The sequence below is a fragment of the Staurois parvus genome, unplaced genomic scaffold (assembly GCF_062004578.1).
Source record: "Staurois parvus isolate SC_StPar_1 unplaced genomic scaffold, SC_StPar_1.0 ptg000867l, whole genome shotgun sequence".
Classification (NCBI taxonomy): domain Eukaryota; kingdom Metazoa; phylum Chordata; class Amphibia; order Anura; family Ranidae; genus Staurois; species Staurois parvus.
In genome coordinates, this window is record NW_028318663.1 from 536,637 (window position 1) to 563,256 (window position 26,620).

Here is a 26,620-nt window from a genome sequence, read left to right on the forward strand (position 1 = left end):
GTGCATAATTACCCTAAAATAAATGAAACCAACATGTAATCCATAGTTAGGAATGGAGTTTCCTCAAAATGACATCTTCTCCAGACACTTCCCATAGACCTCACCTTTTTTGTTTGAGGTACACGAAGATTTTTGGGATTCATCATCGATCATCGGAATCGGTGTGTATTTTTCAAGATTGTGGACTTATTTGGCATATTTTTTCTGGCTTTGGACTTTGGGTTTATTTATGTTAAGTTTGTTTTATATATTTTATGCCGCATGTATACATGTTGTGGGAATGCTACTACATTCCACCACAAAAAAAATAAAAAAAGGGGGAGGGGAGGGCACAGGTTGTGTATAATATAAAAAAAAAAAAAAAAAAAAAAAAAAAAAAAAATTTACTTGTCAGGTTGCTTTAACCAAACGATCTGCGGATGAATGAGCTATTTATAAACCGTTTCAGGCTGCTTTTTTTTTACAGCTACAGCTGCAAACACCTTCTGTGAGTGTACAGTAATTGCGGCTTTGATTAATCAAAGGGGGGGGGACTGAACATGCTACACACGGGCTGTGTACAATGATATTGTTTTTTTTTGGGGATCATGTGTAGCACATCCAGGGTCTGCAACTAGCTAAGCAGGCCATGTCCATATGTACAGTATATTTAAATGTGTTTATAAATCGGTTCCCTTTAATATAATCAGACAAGGTCTTGTGGGTCTCCCCATTTACTACTCACGGAGTTGTCATCATGATCCAGGCTCTGGGCCAGCACAGGGCTGAATGAGATGGGAGGGAGAGGGCCCGGCTTCCGGCGCACAGCTCGGATCTGTAGAAGAGCACGGAAAGCTGTGCAGTGCAAAAGATAAAATATTAGTACAAGGATCTGCTAAAATACAGGGAGGTGCAGCAACATCATGTCTGCCCAAAAGCAGAGAAGATACTCACGCAGCCTGCAGATGGGGCAGTTGTTGGCTTGGTAGCGCAGGGTGTCAGCACACGAGTTACATAGACACAGGTGACGGCACGGTAGGATCAGGGTGTCCCGCAGATCGGAGAGACAAACCACACATTCATTACTATTGTCGCCGTTTTCATCTTCTGAGGGCTGTATGAGTAGAAAGAAAGTTATGAAAACCCAAAAGCACAGCTTGCTATAAATAAGAATTATATATTTTGTCTTTAAACAGCAATTCACTTTTTAGTTTTTATCTAAAAGTTTGCAAAAGATCCCAACATATTCCACTGAGATACTTCTGCAACCCTCTTTTTGCTGCATAGAATTCTGGCTAAAAATGGTTGCACTTAGGTTTCTTGTATGGTCTTTACACCCTGTTCCAAATTATTATGCAAATTCTATTTAAGTGTCACAAAGATTAAATATTTTGTTTTTCAGTGTAACTCATGGATGGCATTGTGTGTCAGGGCTCTTTTGATCACTGAAAACAATCTGGGACACCTGTGATCATTAGATTGGCCGGTGAGCCCAATTTAAGGAAAAACTACTAAAGGAGGGCGTTCCACATTATTAAGCAGAGCACCATTTTCAAGCAATATGGGGAAGAAAAAGAATCTCTCTGCTGCCGAAAAGAGTGAAATAGTTCAAGGCCTTGGATGAGGTATGAAAACATTCGATATTTCACGAAAACTTAAGCATGATCATCGCACTATTAAGAGATTTGTGGCTGATTCAGAGCACAGACGGGTTGGTGCAGATAAAGGCCCATTGAGGAAGATTCCTGCCAGATCCATGCATCGGATCAAGAGAGCCGCTGCTAAAATACCATTACATAGCAGCAAACAAATATTTGAAGCTGCTGGTGCCTCTGAAGTCCCACGAACATCAAGGTGTAGAGTCCTCCAGAGTCTTGCAACTGTGCATAAACCTTCTATTCGGCCACCACTAACCAATGCTCACAAGCAGAAATGGCTGCATTGGGCAGAAAAATACATGAAGACTAATTTTCAAACATTCCTGTTCACTGATGAGTGCCGTGCAACCCTGGATGGTCCAGATGGATGGAGTAGTGGATGGCTGGTGGACGGCCACCCTGTTCCAACAAGGCTGCGACGTCAGCAAGGCGGAGGTGGAGGTAATTTTTTGGCCCGGAATCATGGGAACAGAGCTGGTCAGCCCCTTTAGGGTCCCCGAAGGTGTAAAGATGACCTCTGCAAAGTATGTGGAGTTTATGACTGACCACTTTCTTCCCTGGTACAGAAGGAAGAACTATGCTTTCCATAATAAAATCATCTTCATGCATGACAATGCACCATCTCATGCTGCAAAGAATACCTCTGCATCAATGGCTGCTATGAGGATAAAAGGAGAGAAAGTCATGGGGTGGCCTCCATCCTCCCCTGACCTTAATCCTATTGAGAACCTTTGGAGCATCCTCAAGCAAAAGATCTATGAGGGTGGGAGGCAGTTTACATCCAAACAGCAGCTCTGGGAGGCTATTCTGACATCTTGCAAACAAATTCAAGCAGAAACTGTCCACAAACTCACAAGTTCAATGGATGCAAGACTTGTGAAGCTGCTATCAGATAAGGGGTTAAAATGTAATGTGACCTGTTAAAATGTTTAAAAAGTTAAAATGTTGTTAAGTTTGATTGAAATAGCTTTTGATTTCAGTAAATACGCTGCAAACACAACAAATGACAATTTTCAGTTCTTTACAACCTATAAAGTGTTTTGAAACTTACTGTGCAGAATAATTTGGAACAGTCATTGTAAGTGTTTTATGTTTAAAAAAATAAATCCTGTTATCATTAGGAGGTTTGTTCAATAAAATGGGAATTGTACTCTTAATAGCTGATAACATGAGAATTATGCTGACTGGTATTTACATCATTTAGGTAAATGAGAAAAAATATAATTTGCATAATAATTTGGAACACGGTGTAATTATCTACAATGGACTCCTTGTCACCGTGTTTAAAAACATTATATATACCGTATTTTTCGCTCCATATGACGCACTTTTTTCCCCCCAGAAAGGGGGGAAAATGTCAATGCGTCTTATGGAGCGAATATGGAGCGGCGGGTCCGGTATTTCCATCGCGGCCGTGTCAGAATACCGGGCCGGCCGCTCAGCTCTGCAGCGGGACCTTATGGAGATGACTGCTGACCTTTGGGGAGGTGGGGAGCAGGTACCTGAATTTGACAGTTACCCGATCTTACTTCCGCGGAGTTGTTCTTTGATCTTACCTGTTCCTCTATCCAGCGGCGCGCTGTCTTCCCGGCTTCTGTAGTGTGGGCGCTCGGCATGACAGCCGGGTGCCAAGTGCGCATGCGCAAGAAGCGGTGCTTTTTGTGAATGGTAAGGCGGTACCTGGGACACATGACAGATCCCAGAAGCCGCCGGACCAATCACAAAGCGCAAGTGCTTCTCGCCCATGCGCACTGGGCACCCGGCTGTCATGCAGAGCGCCGACACTACAGAAGTCGGGAAGACAGCGTGCGGCTGGATAGAGGAAAAGGTAAGATCAAAGAACAACTCCGCGGAAGTAAGAGCGGGTACCTGTCAAATTCAGGTACCCGCTCCCCCCCCCCTCCCCAAAGGTCAGCAGTAATCCCCTGTCCTGTGTCCGCAGTCTCTGGTCATCTCCTGTCCTGTGTCCGCAGTCTCTGGTCATCTCCTGTCCTGTGTCCGCAGTCTCTGGTCATCTCCTGTCCTGTGTCCGCAGTCTCTGGCCATCTCCTGTCCTGTGTCCGCAGTCTCTGGCCATCTCCTGTCCTGTGTCCGCAGTCTCTGGCCATCTCCTGTCCTGTGTCCGCAGTCTCTGGCCATCTCCTGTCCTGTGTCCGCAGTCTCTGGCCATCTCCTGTCCTGTGTCCGCAGTCTCTGGCCATCTCCTGTCCTGTGTCCGCAGTCTCTGGCCATCTCCTGTCCTGTGTCCGCAGTCTCTGGCCATCTCCTGTCCTGTGTCCGCAGTCTCTGGCCATCTCCTGTCCTGTGTCCGCAGTCTCTGGCCATCTCCTGTCCTGTGTCCGCAGTCTCTGGCCATCTCCTGTCCTGTGTCCGCAGTCTCTGGCCATCTCCTGTCCTGTGTCCGCAGTCTCTGGTCATCCCCTGTACTGTGTCCGCAGTCTCTGGTCATCTCCTGTACTGTGTCCGCAGTCTCTGGTCATCTCCTGTACTGTGTCCGCAGTCTCTGGTCATCTCCTGTACTGTGTCTGCAGTCCATTAGTTCAGAATTTTTTTTTTCCTGTTTTCTGCCTCTAAAACCTAAGTGCGTCTTATGGTCAGGTGCATCTTATGGAGTGAAAAATATATATTTATTCAGAAAACATGCAATACATTAGACTGTGTACAGTTACCTTGGTCTCTTGGTTGTTCTTGTTCTCAATGCCGTAGATTTCTTGCAACAGGTAACTGACTCGATCCACCTGCAGGAAACAACGCAGACTGTAAATAGGCAGAATGTCATTGGGATTGCTCATGGAAAGGATGCGGTACTTTGCGAAAGTATACACCCCCATGGTTTATTTCCAGTTTTATTGCATTACCTTATCCAATCTCCATGTTGGTCCTTAAAACAAAGTATAGGTTTGCTTTAACTCCTCACCCCCAGCAGCCTTTACTATGTTCCCCTGCCTTTCCATTCAGTGCCAGGTGCTAAAGAAAATATCTGGTACCTCCAGGTAAGAAAAACCATGTGACAATGTTACATGTTCCACCCTAAAAACAAATGGAACATATAACAAGTTCCAAAGGTGAACTTATCCTTTAAAATGGCTGTGGACCTGTCGGTATGGTATGACTAGGCGCCCCTGGCAATAAATGCCTTAACATCTACTTCTGATCTTTGTGCTGTGATTCCGTGAATGTTTTACACATTAGCAATACAAAAGTTGGAACTTTTTGTCAGCACATGGTCATCCATATTTCCCATCCAGGTCAATCCAAGTCACAGTGTTGGCCCAAAATGCATTGTCACACAAGAAAAACCAGAGACGTACAAGTGAATCATGGCTTACACGGAACAATCTTTTGCTCCAGATGGCTGGCACGTGGGGGAGCGCAAAAAGCCAGGTAGAAACTGCGGAGGAGCATGGGCATAGCAAAAGGTTTCCAATAGGCTAATAATCTTTACCAACATGTTCTGCTCATATTTAGGGTGTAACATGTAAAATGTTGCTAAGCACCACCACACCCCTGTGACCTGGTGCAAGGATTCCTCACCCCCTGAACCACGCCATGCGGGGCTCTATCTACACACCTTTGTCATTCATTCACAGAGATTCCATTAACGAATGAACTACAAGTCCCATAGGCCAACATGGCAGACAGTTCAGTAGTTCTCTATGGAATACAAGTAGGATGACAAACACACTCATAGTCCATTGACACTTCCTCCACCTTTCCAACTGAAAGGCTTTTTCTTAATGATGAACCAAGCCTTTAAAATTTGATCGGCAGCCTCAATGACCAATAGGAAAGGTCCAGAGGTGGGACCAGGCACACCAAGGTGAGATCTGGTTACAGGTCAAGGCTGCCTCCTACTCTGGATCTATGGAGAGTCTTGAGACACTGGGGTTGATTTACAAAAGGCAAATAGACTGAGTGCAGATGCTTCAGAGCGTAGTAAGTGAGGTAAACCTTATAACTACAAAGAATACCCAATCACATGCAAAGAAAATTAAAAGCATGATTGGATAATGGAAGTCAGAAGAGCTTTACCGCATTGTTACTAAACCCATAACAGTACAATCAGTCTGTAGATGCAGTAAAGCATGCTTGTTATACTCACTGTGGAACCTAAGGGGTTAATCCTCTGCATTGTGTAAAAAGGCTGTTTGATTCTGACAACTCTGATCCTCCCCTTCTTCCAGTGTCCCCCTCTTATCTACTGATAAGACATATCGTGTGGAGTCACTCTGCACATGCTCAGTTTGGTGTATTGATAGACAGGTTTTTTTTTTTCCCCCCTCTCTCTCTTGGAGAGTGCATGTGATCAGCAAATGGCCAATCAGCACTGCCCAGATAGAGGTCAGAGGTTCTGCATCCCCAGAGAGCAGAAAGAAAACTACTCCTACAAGCTTTAATCAGTGCTTGGCTGGACACTGATAGAAGTCACAAGACTGCTATATACGGTTGATGGGAAAAAAAAAAAAAAAAAAAAAAAAAAAAAAAAAAAGGTATTTAGCAGTTTATATTTACTAAAATAATTGCATTTCCATGTTGTGTGTACTGTGGGAGACCAGACATGGCGAATGCCGGGTCCGGGGAGACCAGACATGGCGAATGCCGGGTCCGGGGAGACCAGACATGGCGAATGCCGGGTCCGGGGAGACCAGACATGGCGAATGCCGGGTCCGGGGAGACCAGACATGGCGAATGCCGGGTCCGGGGAGACCAGACATGGCGAATGCCGGGTCCGGGGAGACCAGACATGGCGAATGCCGGGTCCGGGGAGACCAGACATGGCGAATGCCGGGTCCGGGGAGACCAGACATGGCGAATGCCGGGTCCGGGGAGACCAGACATGGCGAATGCCGGGTCCGGGGAGACCAGACATGGCGAATGCCGGGTCCGGGGAGACCAGACATGGCGAATGCCGGGTCCGGGGAGACCAGACATGGCGAATGCCGGGTCCGGGGAGACCAGACATGGCGAATGCCGGGTCCGGGGAGACCAGACATGGCGAATGCCGGGTCCGGGGAGACCAGACATGGCGAATGCCGGGTCCGGGGAGACCAGACATGGCGAATGCCGGGTCCGGGGAGACCAGACATGGCGAATGCCGGGTCCGGGGAGACCAGACATGGCGAATGCCGGGTCCGGGGAGACCAGACATGGCGAATGCCGGGTCCGGGGAGACCAGACATGGCGAATGCCGGGTCCGGGGAGACCAGACATGGCGAATGCCGGGTCCGGGGAGACCAGACATGGCGAATGCCGGGTCCGGGGAGACCAGACATGGTGATTGCCGGGTCCGGGGAGACCAGACATAGTGATTACAGGGTCCGGGGAGACCAGACATAGTGATTACAGGGTCCGGGGAGATCAGATATAGTGAATGCCGGGTCCTGGGTTTAATAAAACTTTAAGCTCTGGAGCAGCTGCACTTGCAGAGTGCACAGTCATTTTGCCTTTAGTAAATCAACCATCTTCCCCGATCCCCATCGTACCATCAGATTGAATGGTTAGGCTTGTGACAGGTTGCCTTTAATGCACTCAGATTTGACATATTCCATAATCTCTCCGGGAGCAGACACGGTTCATTTTGTTTTATTGGCTCAGGCCTCTCACCACATCTCCATCAGAGCTACATTCGGACAGGTTGTAGAGAAGATTAGTGTCTCCTGGTGCTCCACTGATGAAACAAGGCCCACTCTCTTTTAAACATCTGCCATCCTGTGTTCAGACTAACCAATTTGATGGCTGCAGAGCATGCTGGGAGCTCTGGTTCCCCAACTAACCCCATTAGACTTTAAAATGTCCTTTTGTTGGATTATGGTGACAGACTAACAGAATAAGGGGATCTACTCACAATCTGCTTCTGCTTCAGAGGCTTCACAGAGTAGCTGCCATCCACATGCTGCAGAGACAAGAATATGAAGTGTCATTAAAAGGTGCGGTGTTTTGCAAGATCTTATGAAAAATAACGTATGCACATTATCCTACAAATATAAGAAAATTTATTATTTTTTTGTAAAAAGGTGGAATTGGCCTTCAAACAGTAGGTTGCAGTATCTTACCTTTTCAAAAGCAGCTAAAAGTACGTGAGCGTGTCCAGACCCCTCTGTAGAAAAACACACAGCATGAGACATTCTTGGAACTTACAAATCTTGCTTTAATACGAAGAGTTCATTACATGCAGAGGTCACAAGTATAAAATGAACGGCATTGTTGGCATACCTCCTCCCTCCGCAACTACGGCCTGAATGACAAGCGGAATGACCCCTTTATCCAGATCAAAGTTCAGCTAAGGAGAACAAAAAATAAACACAGTAAACAGAATGCCAGCTACAACTACTGGACAGCAGGCACACAGTCAAAGTCATAGAAAATGCTACTAGGGGGCAAGAGTTCAAAAACCTGTCTCTGAGAAGCAATACTTAAAGGGGAAGTTTTTTTTTTTGTTTTTTTTTTAACCACTTCCCGACCGGCCGTTGCATATAAACGGCCGGACGGTGGCACTGCAGGGTCGGGTGGCCGTTTATAAACAGCCTCCCCGCACCCTGCTTGTGCGCGCTCCCAGCACCGCGATCCGGTGCCCGCTGTGTCCTCCGGACACAGTGAAACACCGATCGTCGGACGGGACCTCTGTACGAGGTCCCGATCATGTGATCACTGATTGGCCAATCAGTGATCACATGCAAAGTAGTAAGCAAGATGTCACTTGTGACATCATTGCTTACTACCTGTGAAATCTTTGAATGATCACAGAGGTCACATTGTACAAGGCTATTCAAAACAGCCTTGTACCATGTGACAAGCTGTGACCAATCACAGCTCACTCAGTACTTCTCAATGAGTGCAAGAATGCACACAGAGAAAGAGAAATGATTGCTTTTACATCCTATATGGGTGTAAAAGCAATCAGTGTAAAAAAAAAAAAAAAAAAATTTTCATCACCCCCCACAAGTAGTACAGTGTCACCATGGTGACACTGTACTGCTAGGGTGACAGTATGTAAAAAAAAAAAAATATATATAAAAAAATAAAATAAAAATGTAAAACAAAATTTTAAAAAATTATAATTTTTGGTTATAAACTAATTTGGATTTTTTTTTTTTTTTACTAAAAAGATAAACGGAATAAATTTTGGCTAAGATTTATGATGAAATATTTATTTGTAAAATGTTATAAAAAAAAACAAAAACCTTTTTTTCAAAGTTTTGGGACTTTTCCATTTAGCAGGCAAAAAAAATAAAAATTCCAGCGGTGAATAAATACCACCAAAATAAAGCTTTATCTGTCTCAAAAAAATGGTAAAACATTAATTTGGGTACAGTGTTGCATGACCGCGCAATTGTCATTTAAAGTGTGATAGCGCTGAAAGCTGAAAATTGCCCTGAACAGGAAGGGGGTAAAAGTGTCCGGTCTGGAAGTGGTTAAAGTGTTACTTAAACCCCAGTTTCAAAACACAGCTCAGATTTGGAAAGAGTAATAACAGGAAATAAATACAAAAACATAATACATTCACTTTTAAAAATTGACAAAACCAGAGGAAAAATAAATTCTGTTGTACATACTTCTTCATCTTTCCAATCATTGAAGTCAATTTTAAACACTGGCAGAGAGAAGTGCTGTGTCAGTCCTCGCTTATAATAAACCGTCTGGGACTGCATGGCTGTAGTGCGGGGAGTGTACCTGTAGTGGAAGCCAGAGTCTTCATGTTATCACCACAATCTGAAACCCTGGGGTTGATTTACTAAAACTGGAGAGTGCAAAATCCGATGCAGCTCCTGACTACCGTTTCTTCAATTAAGCTTTGACAAAATACCCGGAAGCCGATCGGTGTCTATGCAGAGCTGCACCAGATTTTGCACTCTCCAGTTTTAGTGAATCTCCCCCACTATATATTATAAATAATGTACACACACTTACTTTAATATTAATAAAAATTATAGTTTTATAAACATATATTTTTTTGCGCTTCAGCCGTGGATGTGTTGTGAAGCAAGGGACTTACACAGCCATCCCTCCAGCAAACTCTTCACTGGCCTGACAGTAAACTGTAATTGCAACCCGTGCATCAGCATCGAAGGTGAACTCCAAACCGTATAAGACTTTTGGCTTCCCACCGTCCTCCAGGGGGCTGTCCGCACCTTCTTTGTACCTGAAAGTACACAGGAAGACAAAACAGAACTAGTGTATAGGAAGGCAGTAGAGTACAGAGGATCGGGATAAGAGGTCTCTTCTAGTCTTTACCTGACGAGTCGCAGAGAATCCTTGCGGATGTTCACCAGACTGCGTAGAGTCTTCACCGGTTCATGAGGGGCCGGGGTCAGGTATGGGAACTACAATGATAAGATGATGCCAATTACTGTGTGAAGGAAACAAGTCACATCATTTTAGGATAAAAACTATGTAGTGCAGATCCTGTACACCATCAATGTCCTCAGCGCCAAAACCAGAGTACAGGCAGAAATCAGGAGGGCAACGAATTGCTTTATTTAATCCGGCAAAACTCTTTAAAGCAGACCTAAGCTCATATTAACACAAAGATACAATAAACGTCATGCAAAGACAAAGAACAGAATAGCTGAGATATTTACCTATCTACAGGGAAATGTGTCTTTGAACTCCTTCCAGTGATGGTCACATGGTCAGAAGCATGGATGTTTGGTCCTGTGATTTGTTAGGGGAGGAGTGGAATTCATTTGACCCATTCTCCCATTCAGCGAATCTTATGACCAAAGAGGTCATATGACAGCACTACTGGGAGACTGAAGCAGCATTTCACCTCCCCCCCCAAAGGGTGATCTTTCCCTTTCATTCTGTACAAGAGCAAAAACTATTAATGACCATCTTGAGCCAAATTTTTTTTTCCTACTTTTGGATAGAACCTCTGCTAGGTTTTATTACTGAACCACATCACTAAAGAGAGCACCATATGAAGGCCTAAGAGTTCAAATGTTTTAATATTGGTAATCGTTCACAACATAGAACATCCTAGCATTTCTGAAGTGGTTCTAAAGAGCAGAAGGATTTTGTTTTTTTTTTGTTTTTTTTTTAACTTGAATGCATTGTATGCATGAAGGCAAAAACAAAAAAAAAAAAAAAAAAAAAAAAAAAACCTGCAAGCAGCTCCCCTCCAGCTTTCCCCCCAAATACTTACCTGAGCCTGATTTCGATCCAGCGACATGCACAAGAGCAGTGTCTCCCCTGCTCTCTTTCCTCTTTGGCTCAGACAGAGCAGTGGGAGCCACAGGCACTCAGCAGGGTGGGAGGAACCAGGAAGAAGAGGATCAGGGCTGCTCTGTGCAAAACCATTGCACAGAGCAGGCAAGTATGACCTTTATTTAAAAAAAAAAAAAAATTATGCCTTTACAATCAGTTTAAATATTTCCTCCTTGTAGAAGGGCTTGTGCAAAAAATGGAGGTATGGTTGGGAAGGGTTTGGCATAGAAAACATGGAGATATGAATTTGACGTCCTAAATCTAGAGCTACTTTAAACAATATTCTGAATCTTAATTCTACAGGGGGTGGTAGAGGCTGAGCAACAGGACCTGTACACCTCTTTACAGTGGCTACATGGTTAGCACTTCCGCCTGGCAGTAATAGGGTCTTTGGTTCGAATCCCAATCACGGCATCACCTGCCTGGAGTTTGCATGGTCTCCCTGTGCCTGCGTGGGTTTCCTCCCACACTCCAAAGACATGCTGGTAGGCAAATTGAATCCTTTCTAAGTTGCCCCTAGTATGTGTATGTATGAATGTGAGTTAGGGACCTTAGATTGTACACCCCTTGAGGGTTAGGGACTGATGTGAATGTACAATATATATGTAAAGCGCTGCGTACATTGATGGTACCTGAAATAAATACTTGCTCCAGGAAGTGCTATTCCGAGGGGGGGGTTAGGGTTCACAGGCATCCAAGGAAGACAGTCCTGCTAGGGTGTTCTATGTCTGCCCTGTGGTTTCTTCCCAGATGGACAGGACAAAAACACCCCCAAATGACACTGGAAGATACCCAAGCCCACCCCAGTTGACTCTATGAGCCCCCACCATTCTCACAATATTACTTGGAGCTTATAATCTATTAAATAGTACACCTGCTCACAAGGATCAGGGCCCTTCTAACCCTCTTGTATTGTTGCTGTATTGTCACCCGTTATATTGTAAAGTGCTGAGCAAACTGTTGGTGCCATAAATCCTGTATAATAATAATACCTTCTCATAGACATACCTGGACAGGCCGGTTCCCTAAAAAGTTGAGGTCGCTGTTCTCTCCAAACAGGTACCCCTCAGGGTGAGGGGTCTCAAACTTCTCTCCACCCATGAAGAAGTGACTGGCAAAGTAATTTCCTACAAAAGAACAAAAACACAGTGGGGGTTATTTAACTAAAAAAAACATAGAGTGCAAAATCTGGTGCATAGTAACCAATCAGCTTCCAGGTTTTATTGCCAAAGCTTAATTGAATAAACTGAAGTCAGAAGCTGATTGGATACCATGCACAGCTGCATCAGATTCAGTACTCCAGATTTAGTAAATCAACCTGAAAAAGGTTCGCATGTACACGATACTATTTACAAACTACACAAAGGGCCGGTCTCTAGCTTGGGGCAGGTAAGTGGAGCTAAATGGCACCAACCTTTGTAACCATCATCCACCAACTGGTACCTGATGGCAACAAGTAACCCCTTATAACTGACTGGTACCAAATTCCTTTATGTTTGTATTTGTTGCGTGGCCATGGAAGTCTCTGCTAGTTCAACCTATTAGGAGTTCACCTGAGATCAGTAGGTCTCCTACCTTATCTGGTCCTCATTTTCCCGGGTGAGGGGCCCGTAGTCCTCAGCATTCATCCAATACCCACTACTTTTGACTGTTTAATCTTCTTCCATATCTTTCTAATAGAGATGGTTAACACAGTGCTCTTCTCTACCAATACAACTTCTTACTGGCTCTGTACCATCAGAAAATGTACAATAAAAAAAAACATGTTTTTTTTTTTTTTTTTTAACTACTTGACCACTGAGCCAATTCTGACATTCCTCTCCTACACATAAAAGCAATTTTTTTGCTAGAAAATCACTCGGAACCCCAGGGATGTTGGATTCCTATCGCCCGACGCTCGGGACATGTAGTGACGGGCAGGTAGTTTTTTTTTTTCTACCTTTAGCCCTGCTGTGGGCATGCAGCAGGCTCACCTGTCAGGTGGAAGCATTGCCGCCCAATTGCTTCCACACAGTGCCAGCCTCACCACCCACCCCCCGTGAGGTCTCCCAGACTCTGCTTGAACATCTGCAGGGCCCGGCTCACCATCCACTCCCCTTCTTGTCACTTCAGGGTCCCCGTTGAGAGACTGCAATGCAATCCTCAGGAAAGAACGTAATGTGGTGCAATGTGCACTGCATTACATTCAGTGGAGCACAGGGGAGACATGCAGGATCTTTAGACCCTGGATGTCTCAAAGAGAACCTGTCTCCAAAAAAATCATCACATAGGGGACTTTTTCTATCTTAATAAGCTTTCAAGTTTACTACACTATGGGAGTCCTCCTTTTCTAACTTCTTTATGGGGACCGGTCAAGAGGGGTTTGGCTGACTACCTTCGGGAGGGGATACCACTACTATTGTTACAGTTCCTGGATTGGTGCCAAGGGTACAGATGTGATTAGGGTTGCTCCGCCGAGCGCTACTTTGAAGTGTCTTGACCCCTGGGGGGGGGTCGCAGCATGGAGGTGAGCGTGCATGCTAGCCGGTGGCGGATTCATGTGTTGGACTTTTCACTGGACGTGGTCATCGATTGAATGAACAGAGTTTTTTCGGACCACACACACACACACACACACACACACACACACACACACACACACACACACACACACACACACACACACACACACACACACACAGTCATCCTTTCACCTTTTCTCAGGAACATTAGATTTTTATGTCATGTGACTTAAGACGTTTAGTACCTTGTTATTCATTTATTTATTCACTTCATTGATCAGTTTTTTTGGGTGCGTTCACTTTAATATTCACTGCATCGTGCTTCTTCCATTTATGTTTGTGCATTTGTTTTCCTGATTACTCATGCAAATGCTTAGTATAGGTATTGGTGCAACCCTATAAGCTGCAATAAAATCAAGGTTTGCTTTTGGGTTTAAAACCAATTAAAAAAAAAAAAACAAAACTAGCCTTCACAACCACTTCAACAAAGCAACTCCTGGGATTTACCACCAAGTGTGAGGGAGGAGGGAAGACCAGCAATGAGGCAGAAGGACTGGGAGTACTAATTTTGCCACATGTCCTTCATTGAAGTTTTTTGGGTGTGTAGTCGTCCATCCAGTGTCCACAACTAGTCAAAGTGTACCAACTGTAACCAAAGGAAAAGAGATGAGCGCGGAGTCCTCACCGGATTTGGGTGGATAGCGGTAAGCAGAGTTCGCCTGGATATCGATGTCTTCCACGCCGGCGATTCTTCGGCCCCACACCGCCCCCATTGTCTGAGGGAGGAAACAACAAGCAATAAATGATACATCCAACTGTATACACAGCACAAATGTGAGTCACATGACTGCTACTTAAAGCTCAGCTCCATAATTTTTTTTTTTTTTTTTTTTAAGTTTTACATTGGGCAGGAAAGAATCAGAGCCTCTGTCAGCTTTTTATTGTCTCATTTCTTCACAGGACTGAAGTGCTGGAAAATCGCTCCAAAAAACACATTATATCACAGTGAGGGACGGGTAAAACTTCTCTGGGTGCTTTTAGTGCTGCCCGATGACAACCATTCCTTGCAATTCTTGTACAGGTGTCACAGGGATAGGAAGTCATGGACAATCTTCTAAAACGGGGGTCACAGGCAGAAATAAATAAGCAGTATGTTTTAATTCTTCACTACACTATTCAAAAATAAAATAACTGGAAGAGGGATGAGCTGATGGAAGAATCAAAAGTTCAGTTTTAGGTAGAGGTGGAATAAGCCTCCATAAAAAAAAAAAAAAAAAAAAAAGGGGGGGGGGGGGCTTTATGGGGGCCGGACTGTGGCCAATGGGAGTAGAAAATGCCCCAGCATCAGTGCCCCATCATTGGTTCTAATTGGGGGAATAGTATCAATGAAAAGAATAGTGTCCCATTGATGGTGTCAGTAGGATGAATGGTGCTCCATCATTGGTGTCAGTTGGTGGAATAGTACCCAAGGGCCAGATATAGGCAAGCAAAGGGCCAGATCACAGAGATTTTCCTGAACACAGAATTCTCAGCACATGCAGGATTTCTTCACTACAAATTCCCATACAAGTCCAGGGATGAGTAGTAGAGAGGAATTCTTCTATCAGACAGTAAGGGGGGTGATAAAGTCTGATCATGATCATCGTTCAGGAACATCCCCAGGGACAAATCATCCCAATCAGAGAATCTGAGACACCACCGCCACCTACGACATCACACCCGGCCTTAGAGCTGAACCATCCCCTCCTCATCTCAGGATAACAAAATATAGGTACAGTGTAGGCTGGTCCCCAGGATACATTATATGAGGATCAAGAAATAGATTGTTACATTGTATCACATAGTATCCCAGCTCCCCTCCCCCCTGAGGAAGTCTACACACACTCTATAGATATAAAAACATAGACAGTACAGATGTGCATTGGCCTCACATTCACTAGATGAGGATCAAGAACTAGATTGTTACATTGTATCACATAGTATCCCAGTTCTCCTCCCCCCTCAGGAAGTCAACATTCTCGCTCTCATAATATATATATAAGCACAGACAGGACAGGAGTACATGGCCTCACTGAGGATGAGGAAATAGATTTGATACATTGTATCACATAACAGGGCAGCTCCCCTCCCCCCTCAGGAAGTCCACACACACACTCTATAGATATAAAAACTAACAGTACAGATCTACATTGGCTTCACATTCACTAGATGAGGATCAAGAACCAGACATAGTATTACATTGTATCACATAGTATCCCAGCTCCCCCCGCCCCCTCAGGAAGTCCACACACACACCATATAGCTATAAAACACAGACAGTACAGATGTACATTGGCTTCACATTCACTAGATGATCAGGAAATAGATTGTTACATTGTATAACAGTATTACATTGTATTCCAGCCCCCTTCAGGAAGTCAATATATTTTTTCTCCCTCTCTCATTTTATATATATATATATATATACATACACACATACATATACACACACATACACTCTGGCCTCACTGAGGATGAGGAAAGAGATTTGTTACATTGTATCACATAGTAGTACATTGTATCCCAGCCCCCTTCAGGAAGTCAATATATTTTTTCTCCCCCTACACATATATATATATATATATATATATATATATACACACACACACATACACTCTGGCCTCACTGAGGATGAGGAAAGAAATTTGTTACATTGTATCACATAGTAGTACATAGCAGGCCAGCTCCCCTCCCCCTCAGGAAGTCCACACCCACTCTGTAGATATAAACACTGACAGTACAGATGTACATTGGCTTCACATTCACTAGATGAGGATCAGGAAATAGATTGTTACATTGTATCATAGTATCCCAGCTCCCCTCCCCCTCAGGACGTCCACACACACTCTATAGATATAAACAGAGCACAGACAGGAGTACACCGGCCTCACTGAGGAATTAGATTGTTACATTGTATCACAGTCCCCCTCAGGAAGTCCACATACAGGACAGGAGTAGCCTGGCCTCACTGAGGAATTAGATTGTTACATTGTATCCCAGCTCCCCTCCCCCAACAGGGAGCACACATACACCCACATAAAGGTATACACCCTTCCCCCATCCCTACACACACGGAGCACAGACAGTCCACACTGCGGGAAGAATCCACCTACAGCTCCTTGTTGTCTCCCTCCGGCCTCCTTCTTCCCCTCCGCTCCCGGGAATCCTCCACTCCGCCGCACTGCCTGCCGGGAGATGTAGTCCTCGCCTCCCCCTCCCCCAACACTCTGCTACAGGGCGGGAACTACAATCCCGGCATCCCCCGCGCCAGGATCCCAGCTGACTGGCCTCGGTATAGAAAACAATGGAGGGACTGTACCAACTGACCGGAGAGACGGGGGGGTGGGAGAGGGGCAGGTGCGGAATGAAGTGATCCGTCCTACAGCTCTGGGTTAACCCTTGCTGGGCAGGTTCACGGAATGTAAACAAATTCTACAATCTGCTGATGGCAGTAATAATAATAATAATAATATTAATAATAAAACAATCTAATGACTGTTACTCTCCCACTAGTAGAAAACAATACAACTACTAATAATATAATACCAAAACAAAATAATTACTATTACTAAGAATAATATTAACAATAAAAACCAAACATCTTATAATAATATTAAACCGATACTAAACTACTTACTACTAATAATAAAAACTACAATAAAAAGAAACTAGGACTAAAATAATAATACAAATTGTATTAAAAAGGGAATAGAACTAAAAATAATAAAACAATGTGACTACTACAAGTAAAAATATACTATTACTACTACCACTAATAATAATAATACCTACAAATACTACTAGTTAAAAAATATAAACAAAAAATGACTAATTATACTAAAATAATACAACTAAAATAATTAAAACCTTGGCAGACTGATGACACCAGAAATCTTAAACGACATAGTCGTGCGCTGGAGTGATTGTGGAGTAAAACCAAATCTCAACAAGCATTCACCCTATATAAATCTGCTCTCTTAACATACAATTCCTCCCTTCATGCTGCCAAACAAGCCGACTTTGTCACTCTTATTAATACCTTGTCATCCAGTCCTCGTCGTCTCTTCTCTACTTTTAACTCTCTACTTTCTCCACCTCCACCCAGTACCTCACTCACTGCTCACGAGATTGCAAATCATTTCAAAAACAAGACTGACACAATTTGTAGGGGCATCGCCATTGCACAGACATCGATCCCACTTAGCATACCTTATACTAAACCTCCCTCAACACTTTCTTCTTCTGACCTTGCTACTATTGAAGAGGTCACTAGGGTTTTCTCAGAAGCCCGTCTGTCAGGAATGGACTTGCCAGTGGTGGTGGGACTCACCTGCCTTGTGGGCTGCAGTTCCAGGGCTGGCCAGCGGGTGCTCTCAGCAACCAGAGGCTCACTCCTGCAATGAGCCATCACCTGAGGCTGATTGCAGCAGGTGTATTTAAGGAATGGCCAGGCCTGTGATCAGGGCCTTGGTGTAATGTTTCCCATGAGCCCCTGTACCTGCATCCTGTCTGCTTCCTGCTTGATTCCTGATTCTGCTTGATCCTGACTCTGAGTGAACTCCGCCTGTCCTGACCTCGGCTATTCCTGACCACTCTTCCGCTCTCTCCTGGTACCCTGTTTGCCCGTTTGCTACCGACCCGGCCTGCCCGACTACGTTGATTTGTATATATGGTTATCTGTTGGAGTTTGGGTTGTTTGCACTGTGTTATGTTTACCTTGCACTGCGTTTGTGTTGTTTACTCTTAATAAATTGTCTTATTTACACTATACCTGAAGCCTGCGTTTCCCTGTGTCAGTCCACACATTTCTGGTCATACCCAGAGCCCTAACACCGTCTCACTACCTGCCCCCTGAATCCTGTCCCCTCACAACTACTACGGTCACCCTCTTCTTCCATCCTATGCTCCCTCACTCACATCTTCAATCTTTCCCTCTTTACTGGTGCCTTCCCCTCCCCTCTAAAGCATGAGCACATCACTCCCATACTTAACAAACCCTCCCTGGACCCCACCAACCTGAACAACTTAAGATCCATCTCCTTGCTGCCATTTACCTCTAAACTCCTAGAACGCTTATTCTACAATCGCCTGAACTCCCACCTCACTGACAACAACCTTCTTGACCCTTTACAGTCTGGCTTTCGCTCTCTACACTCCACTGAAACTGCCCTACTAAAACTCACTAATGATCTATTAACTGCTAAAACCAATGGCCAATACTCCGTACTCATCCCAACCAATGGCCACTACTCCGTACTCATCCCAACCAATGGCCACTACTCCGTACTCATCCCAACCAATGGCCACTACTCCGTACTCATCCCAACCAATGGCCACTACTCCGTACTCATCCCAACCAATGGCCACTACTCCGTACTCATCCCAACCAATGGCCACTACTCCGTACTCATCCCAACCAATGGCCACTACTCCGTACTCATCCCAACCAATGGCCACTACTCCGTACTCATCCCAACCAATGGCCACTACTCCGTACTCATCCCAACCAATGGCCACTACTCCGTACTCATCCCAACCAATGGCCACTACTCCGTATTCATCCCAACCAATGGCCACTACTCCGTACTCATCCCAACCAATGGCCACTACTCCGTACTCATCCCAACCAATGGCCACTACTCCGTACTCATCCCAACCAATGGCCACTACTCCGTACTCATCCCAACCAATGGCCACTACTCCGTATTCATCCCAACCAATGGCCACTACTCCGTACTCATCCCAACCAATGGCCACTACTCCGTGCTCTTACTACTTGACCTCTCTGCAGCTTTTGATACGTTTGACCATCCCCTCCTCCTCAAAAAACTCCACTCTCTTGGCCTCAGAGACTCTGCTCTCTCCTGGTTCTCCTCCTACCTATCGCAGCGCTCCTTCAGTGTTACCTATAACGCTGCCTCCTCCTCTCCACTCCCTCTTTCTGTAGGGGTCCCTCAAGGTTCTGCCCTTGGACCCCTTCTCTTCTCTATCTACACCTCCTCCCTTGGTCACTTGATAAACTCCCATGGCTTTAAGTACCATCTCTATGCTGATGACACACAAATCTATCTTTCTACCCCTCACCTCACCCCTTCAGTCTCCTCTCGCATTACTAACCTACTAAGTGACATATCGGCATGGATGTCACTCCACTTCCTCAAACTCAATCTTTCCAAAACTGAGCTCTTAGTATTCCCCCCAGCCTGTGCTCCCCCCCTGACTTCTCCATCAAGATCAATAACACAATCATCATTCCCTCCCCTCATGCCAGGGTACTAGGTGTAATCCTATTTTGTTACTTTTTGTGATGAACTTCTAAATGTACCCAATCTATCTCAAAATTTCACATAATCTAATCCACCCACATAATCTGATATAGTGATAATTAAATAATGAATCACCCAAACAATATATAATCAGAAATATTCAACCAATGAAAAATGAAAAAAATGAAAAAATATATTCAACCAATGAAAATGAAAAATTAATAAAAATTACATAAAATAAATGTCCAAGTCCCCAAAAGAAAGTTCTTTTATGTGTTCCGTGAAGCAAAACGATCCTAAAACTCCTTGATATCCTCAAAGAAAAAGAAAAAAATCATAGTGTAATACCCTAATATAAGTAAAAACACTTCACTCTGTGCCAACTCAAATCACATCAAAAAAACAGTGAGAAATCAATAAAGTAAAGATAAACGTGAGAAATCGTGATCACTCCAATCACAAGTGAAAGGTGATACTAGATACCAGTACCCTTATTACTCCAGCCAAAAATTGATGCTAAATACCATTACCCTCTTAAAATATATTCAGGCATATACTGTAACACAGGAAAGGTATTTCTCCATCTTCCTTATCTCGGGGTGTTCCTCATATAGATAAAGAAAGGCTCTTTCAGGCAGATTCCATAAAAAGATACAAATTTTAATCCACACTTACATGTAAAAAAACGATATCCAGCTCTCAGTACTGAACATTGCAATCTCAGGTTCAAGGTGTAGGTGTAATCCTAGACTCCCATCTGTCCTTTCACCCCCAAATCCGATCACTGTCCAAATCTTGTAGACTTCACCTCCGCAGCATCTCCAAGATACGCCCGTTCCTAACCTCGGAAACCACTAAACAACTCATTCACTCCCTTGTTATATCTCCCCTTGACTATTGTAACTCCCTCCTCATTGGCCGACCTCATCGCAGGCTATCCCCTCTTCAGTCTATCATGAATGCTGCTGCCAGACTCATCCACCTTACTAACCATTCTGTATCTGTCATCCCTCTCTGCCAATCCCTCCACTGGCCCCCATTCAGTGTCCTCCATCCCTCTCTGCCAATCCCTCCACTGGCCCCCATTCAGTGTCCTCCATCCCTCTCTGCCAATCCCTCCACTGGCCCCCATTCAGTGTCCTCCATCCCTCTCTGCCAATCCCTCCACTGGCTTCCCATTGCCCAACAGATAAAATTAAAAACATTAACAATAACATATAAAGCCATTTATAACTCCGCCCCAAATTACATCACCGATCTTGTCTCCAAATATCACCCAAACCGTCCTCTCCGCTCCTCGCAAGACCTCCTGCTCTCTAGCTCCCTTGTCTCCTCCTCCCATGCTCGTCTCCAGGACTTTTCCAGAGCTTCCCCCATCCTCTGGAACTCTCTACCCCAATTTATCAGACTATCGCCTACTCTGCTCACTTTTAGGCGATCTCTGAAAACATCTCTCTTCAGGGAAGCCTATCCTGCCCTCAGCTAATAATGGAATCTTCTACTCTTCCAACCAGTCCATCCCCAACTGTTACTACCTTTTGTACCACTAGCCCCTCCCTCCTAGATTGTAAGCTCCCAGGATCAGGGCCTTCCTATCCCTCTTGTATTGAACTGTATTGTTGCTGTATTGTCTCCCGTTATATTGTAAAGTGCTGAGCAAATTGTTGGCGCTATATAAATCCTGTATAATAATAATAATAATAATACAACTACCGCTAATAATATCAAAACAAGATGACTACTACTAAAAATAATAAATATAATTATAAAGCCATAAACACAACCAATAAGATTAGTGCTAATAATAAATAAAATAATAATAACAACAATGCCAATAATAAACAGGGCTACTACAACTACTACTACTAATAATAATAATAATAATACAAAAATAGGACAAAAAATAATAAAACAATGTGACTATGTCTATGACTAAAAACATAATAATAATAATAATAATAAAATTACATTACAACTACTAATAATAATTATAATATCGAAACAAGGAAGAAAAAAGAAGAAAGAAGGAAGAAGAAGAAGAAGAGGAGAAAGAAGGAGAAAGAAGGAGGAAGCAGTAGAAGAAGAAGAAGGAAGAAGGAGAAAGAAGAAAAAAGGAGGAAGAAGAAGAGGGAGGAGAAAGAAGGGAGGAGGAGGAGGAGGACTGTTGGCGCTATATAAATCCTGTATAATAATAATAATAATACAACTACCACTAATAATATCAAAACAAGATGACTACTACTAAAAATAATAAATATAATTATAAAGCCATAAACATAATAACCAAAAAGATTGCTAATAATAAATAAAATAATAATAACAACAATACCAATAATAAACAGGGCTACTACGACTACTGCTAATAATAATAATAATACAAAAATAGGACAAAAAATAATAAAACAATGTGACTATGTCTACGACTAAAAACATAATACTAATAAAATTACAGAAGAAGAAGAAGAAGATCCTGCGGGGATCGTTGGCTTTCTTTACAACTTACCTTTTCGCGGAGTGGTTCCGGTGTCACCCCGTATAGGTTGCATGCCGCCGATCCCCGCAGGATGGATGGGATCTGTGGATTGGGAGCATAATGGATCGGACTTCGATCCACTATGCTCAATCCGCAGATATGATCCATTCTGTGGGGATGGTTGGAGGGGGTGTCCCCAAGTGTTATCGCACCGGGTAACACTAACCCTAGGGGCGCCCCTGGGGAGAAAAATGGTTCGCTAGCTACTGGAGGAGACTCCTATTTGTACACAACACTGAAGAATTATAAGCGGAACAAAATGTTACCGTAATTTGTCTAAGAGAGTACTGCTGGAATCATCAGCTCCATCTAGTGGCCAAAAAGAGGTATAGTTTTTTTTTTATTGAGGTATTTCAGAAAGCTATACCTCATTTTGGCCACTAGATGGAGCTGAGGATACCGGCATTACTCTCTTAGAAAAATTATGGTAACATTATGTTCAGCTTCCAGGAAGGCTTCTGACATTCCTGCAATAAATGTTTTATCAAAAAGACCCCATTTTATTATTATTATTATCATTATTATATGTACATTGGCATCTGTATTAATAATACAGCAGCGGTGGATCTTGTCCCTGTAGTCCCTTTGGTATCACCAGCACAGAGGTGGATTATGGGATGTTGTCCCTGTAGTATCACCAGCACAGATGTGGATTATGGGATCTTGTCCCTGTAGTATCACCAGCACAGAGGTGGATTATGGGATGTTGTCCCTGTAGTATCACCAGCACAGAGGTGGATTATGGGATGTTGTCCCTGTAGTATCACCAGCACAGAGGTGGATTATGGGATCTTGTCCCTGTAGTATCACTAGCAGAGGTGGATTATGGGATGTTGTCCCTGTAGTATCACTAGCAGAGGTGGATTATGGGATGTTGTCCCTGTAGTATCACCAGCACAGAGGTGGATTATGGGATGTTGTCCCTGTAGTATCACCAGCACAGAGGTGGATTATGGGATGTTGTCCCTGTAGTATCACCAGCACAGAGGTGGATTATGGGATGTTGTCCCTGTAGTATCACCAGCACAGAGGTGGATTATGGGATGTTGTCCCTGTAGTAGCACCAGCACAGAGGTGGATTATGGGATGTAGTCCCTGTAGTATCACCAGCACAGAGGTGGATTATGGGATGTTGTCCCTGTAGTCCCTGTAGTATCACCAGCACAGAGGTGGATTATGGGATGTTGTCCCTGTAGTATCACCAGCACAGAGGTGCCAAACATAAACGTTTAATTACATTTTATTAGAAGTGATTTTTTATTTATAAATGTTGTACGATGTTTTATACTTTAGTGATCGGCTCCAACCAAAACATTGTGTCATTGGAATGGAGGATGGGTGGGAGCCAGGTGCACCAGCAGTGTCATTGGAATGGAGGATGGGTGAGAGCCAGGTGCGCCGACAGTGTCATTGGAATGGAGGATGGGTGAGAGCCAGGTGCGCCGACAGTGACATTGGAATGGAGGATGGGTGGGAGCCAGGTGCGCCGACAGTGTTATTGGAATGGAGGATGGGTGGGAGCCAGGTGCGCCGGTAGTGTCATTGGAATGGAGGATGGGTGGGAGCCAGGTGCGCCGGCAGTGTCATTGGAATGGAGGATGGGTGGGAGCCAGGTGCACTGACAGGGAAATATGGAGGATGGGTGGGAGCCAGGTGCGCCGACAGTGTCATTGGAATGGAGGATGGGTGGGAGCCAGGTGCGCCGGCAGTGTCATTGGAATGGAGGATGGGTGGGAGCCAGGTGCGCCGGCAGTGTCATTGGAATGGAGGATGGGTGGGAGCCAGGAATGGAGGATGGGTGGGAGCCAGGTGCGCCGACAGTGTCATTGGAATGGAGGATGGGTGGGAGCCAGGTGCGCCGACAGTGTCATTGGAATGGAGGATGGGTGGGAGCCAGGTGCGCCGGCAGTGTCATTGGAATGGAGGATGGGTGGGAGCCAGGTGCGCCGGCAGTGTCATTGGAATGGAGGATGGGTGGGAGCCAGGTGCGCCGACAGTGACATTGGAATGGAGGATGGGTGGGAGCCAGGTGCACCGACAGTGTCATTGGAATGGAGGATGGGTGGGAGCCAGGTGCGCCGACAGTGTCATTGGAATGGAGGATGGGTGGGAGCCAGGTGCGCCGGCAGTGTCATTGGAATGGAGGATGGGTGGGAGCCAGGTGCACCGACAGGGAAATATGGGGGAGCCAGGTGCACCGACAGTGTCATTGGAATGGAGGATGGGTGGGAGCCAGGTGCGCCGGCAGTGTCATTGGAATGGAGGATGGGTGGGAGCCAGGTGCGCCGACAGTGTCATTGGAATGGAGGATGGGTGGGAGCCAGGTGCACCGACAGGGGGATAGGTGGGAGACAGGTGCACCGACAGTGTCACTGGAATGGAGGATGGGTGGGAGCCAGGTGCGCCGACAGTGTCATTGGAATGGAGGATGGGTGGGAGCCAGGTGCGCCGACAGTGTCATTGGAATGGAGGATGGGTGGGAGCCAGGTGCGACGGCAGTGTCATTGGAATGGAGGATGGGTGGGAGCCAGGTGCGCCGACAGTGTCATTGGAATGGAGGATGGGTGGGAGCCAGGTGCGCCGACAGTGTCATTGGAATGGAGGATGGGTGGGAGCCAGGTGCGCCGGCAGTGTCATTGGAATGGAGGATGGGTGGGAGCCAGGTGCGCCGGCAGTGTCATTGGAATGGAGGATGGGTGGGAGCCAGGTGCGCCGACAGTGACATTGGAATGGAGGATGGGTGGGAGCCAGGTGCGCCGACAGTGTCATTGGAATGGAGGATGGGTGGGAGCCAGGTGCGCCGACAGTGTCATTGGAATGGAGGATGGGTGGGAGCCAGGTGCGCCGGCAGTGTCATTGGAATGGAGGATGGGTGGGAGCCAGGTGCGCCGGCAGTGTCATTGGAATGGAGGATGGGTGGGAGCCAGGTGCACCGACAGGGAAATATGGGGGAGCCAAGTGCACCGACAGTGTCATTGGAATGGAGGATGGGTGGGAGCCAGGTGCGCCGACAGTGTCATTGGAATGGAGGATGGGTGGGAGCCAGGTGCACCGACAGGGGGATAGGTGGGAGACAGGTGCACCGACAGTGTCACTGGAATGGAGGATGGGTGGGAGCCAGGTGCGCCGACAGTGTCATTGGAATGGAGGATGGGTGGGAGCCAGGTGCGCCGACAGTGTCATTGGAATGGAGGATGGGTGGGAGCCAGGTGCGCCGACAGTGTCATTGGAATGGAGGATGGGTGGGAGCCAGGTGCGCCGACAGTGTCATTGGAATGGAGGATGGGTGGGAGCCAGGTGCGCCGGCAGTGTCATTGGAATGGAGGATGGGTGGGAGCCAGGTGCGCCGGCAGTGTCATTGGAATGGAGGATGGGTGGGAGCCAGGTGCACGGACAGGGAAATATGGGGGAGCCAGGTGCACCGACAGTGTCATTGGAATGGAGGATGGGTGGGAGCCAGGTGCACCGACAGGGAAATATGGGGGAGCCAGGTGCGCCGACAGTGTCATTGGAATGGAGGATGGGTGGGAGCCAGGTGCGCCGACAGGGGGATAGGTGGGAGACAGGTGCACCGACAGTGTCACTGGAGTGGAGGATGGGTGGGAGCCAGGTGCGCCGACAGTATCATTGGAATGGAGGATGGGTGGGAGCCAGGTGCGCCGACAGTGTCATTGGAATGGAGGATGGGTGGGAGCCAGGTGCGCCGACAGTGTCATTGGAATGGAGGATGGGTGGGAGCCAGGTGCGCCGACAGTGTCATTGGAATGGAGGATGGGTGGGAGCCAGGTGCGCCGGCAGTGTCATTGGAATGGAGGATGGGTGGGAGCCAGGTGCGCCGGCAGTGTCATTGGAATGGAGGATGGGTGGGAGCCAGGTGCACCGACAGGGAAATATGGGGGAGCCAGGTGCACCGACAGTGTCATTGGAATGGAGGATGGGTGGGAGCCAGGTGCACCGACAGGGAAATATGGGGGAGCCAGGTGCGCCGACAGTGTCATTGGAATGGAGGATGGGTGGGAGCCAGGTGCACCGACAGGGGGATAGGTGGGAGACAGGTGCACCGACAGTGTCACTGGAATGGAGGATGGGTGGGAGCCAGGTGCGCCGACAGTGTCATTGGAATGGAGGATGGGTGGGAGCCAGGTGCGCCGACAGTGACATTGGAATGGAGGATGGGTGGGAGCCAGGTGCGCCGACAGTGTCATTGGAATGGAGGATGGGTGGGAGCCAGGTGCGCGAGAGTGTCATTGGAATGGAGGATGGGTGGGAACCAGGTGCGCCGACAGTGTCATTGGAATGGAGGATGGGTGGGAGCCAGGTGCGCCGGCAGTGTCATTGGAATGGAGGATGGGTGGGAGCCAGGTGCGCCGGCAGTGTCATTGGAATGGAGGATGGGTGGGAGCCAGGTGCACCGACAGGGAAATATGGGGGAGCCAGGTG

General features: G+C 46.0%; 1 protein-coding gene across 2 annotated transcripts in view; it reads right to left on the reverse strand.

Annotated features, from left to right (window-relative positions):
• Positions 1-16,621, reverse strand: part of MGRN1 (mahogunin ring finger 1) — a 31,000-nt gene extending 14,379 nt beyond the window's left edge. Inside the window, exons 1-12 of one of the 2 annotated variants that reach the window (XM_089655753.1) lie at positions 16,495-16,621; positions 14,028-14,118; positions 11,850-11,968; positions 9,870-9,958; positions 9,631-9,777; positions 9,191-9,308; positions 7,851-7,917; positions 7,691-7,734; positions 7,483-7,530; positions 4,307-4,375; positions 934-1,093; positions 725-834 (exon numbers count right to left, since the gene is read on the reverse strand). In XM_089655753.1, the coding sequence (XP_089511879.1) occupies positions 725-834; positions 934-1,093; positions 4,307-4,375; positions 7,483-7,530; positions 7,691-7,734; positions 7,851-7,917; positions 9,191-9,308; positions 9,631-9,777; positions 9,870-9,958; positions 11,850-11,968; positions 14,028-14,115 (1,059 nt within the window). In that variant the 5' untranslated portion in view covers positions 14,116-14,118; positions 16,495-16,621. Of the gene's footprint in view, positions 1-724; positions 835-933; positions 1,094-4,306; positions 4,376-7,482; positions 7,531-7,690; positions 7,735-7,850; positions 7,918-9,190; positions 9,309-9,630; positions 9,778-9,869; positions 9,959-11,849; positions 11,969-14,027; positions 14,119-16,452; positions 16,472-16,494 lie in introns of those variants that run through there. The other variant, XM_089655754.1, reaches the window with a different exon arrangement.
• Between the last annotated feature and the right edge of the window lie 9,999 nt (positions 16,622-26,620).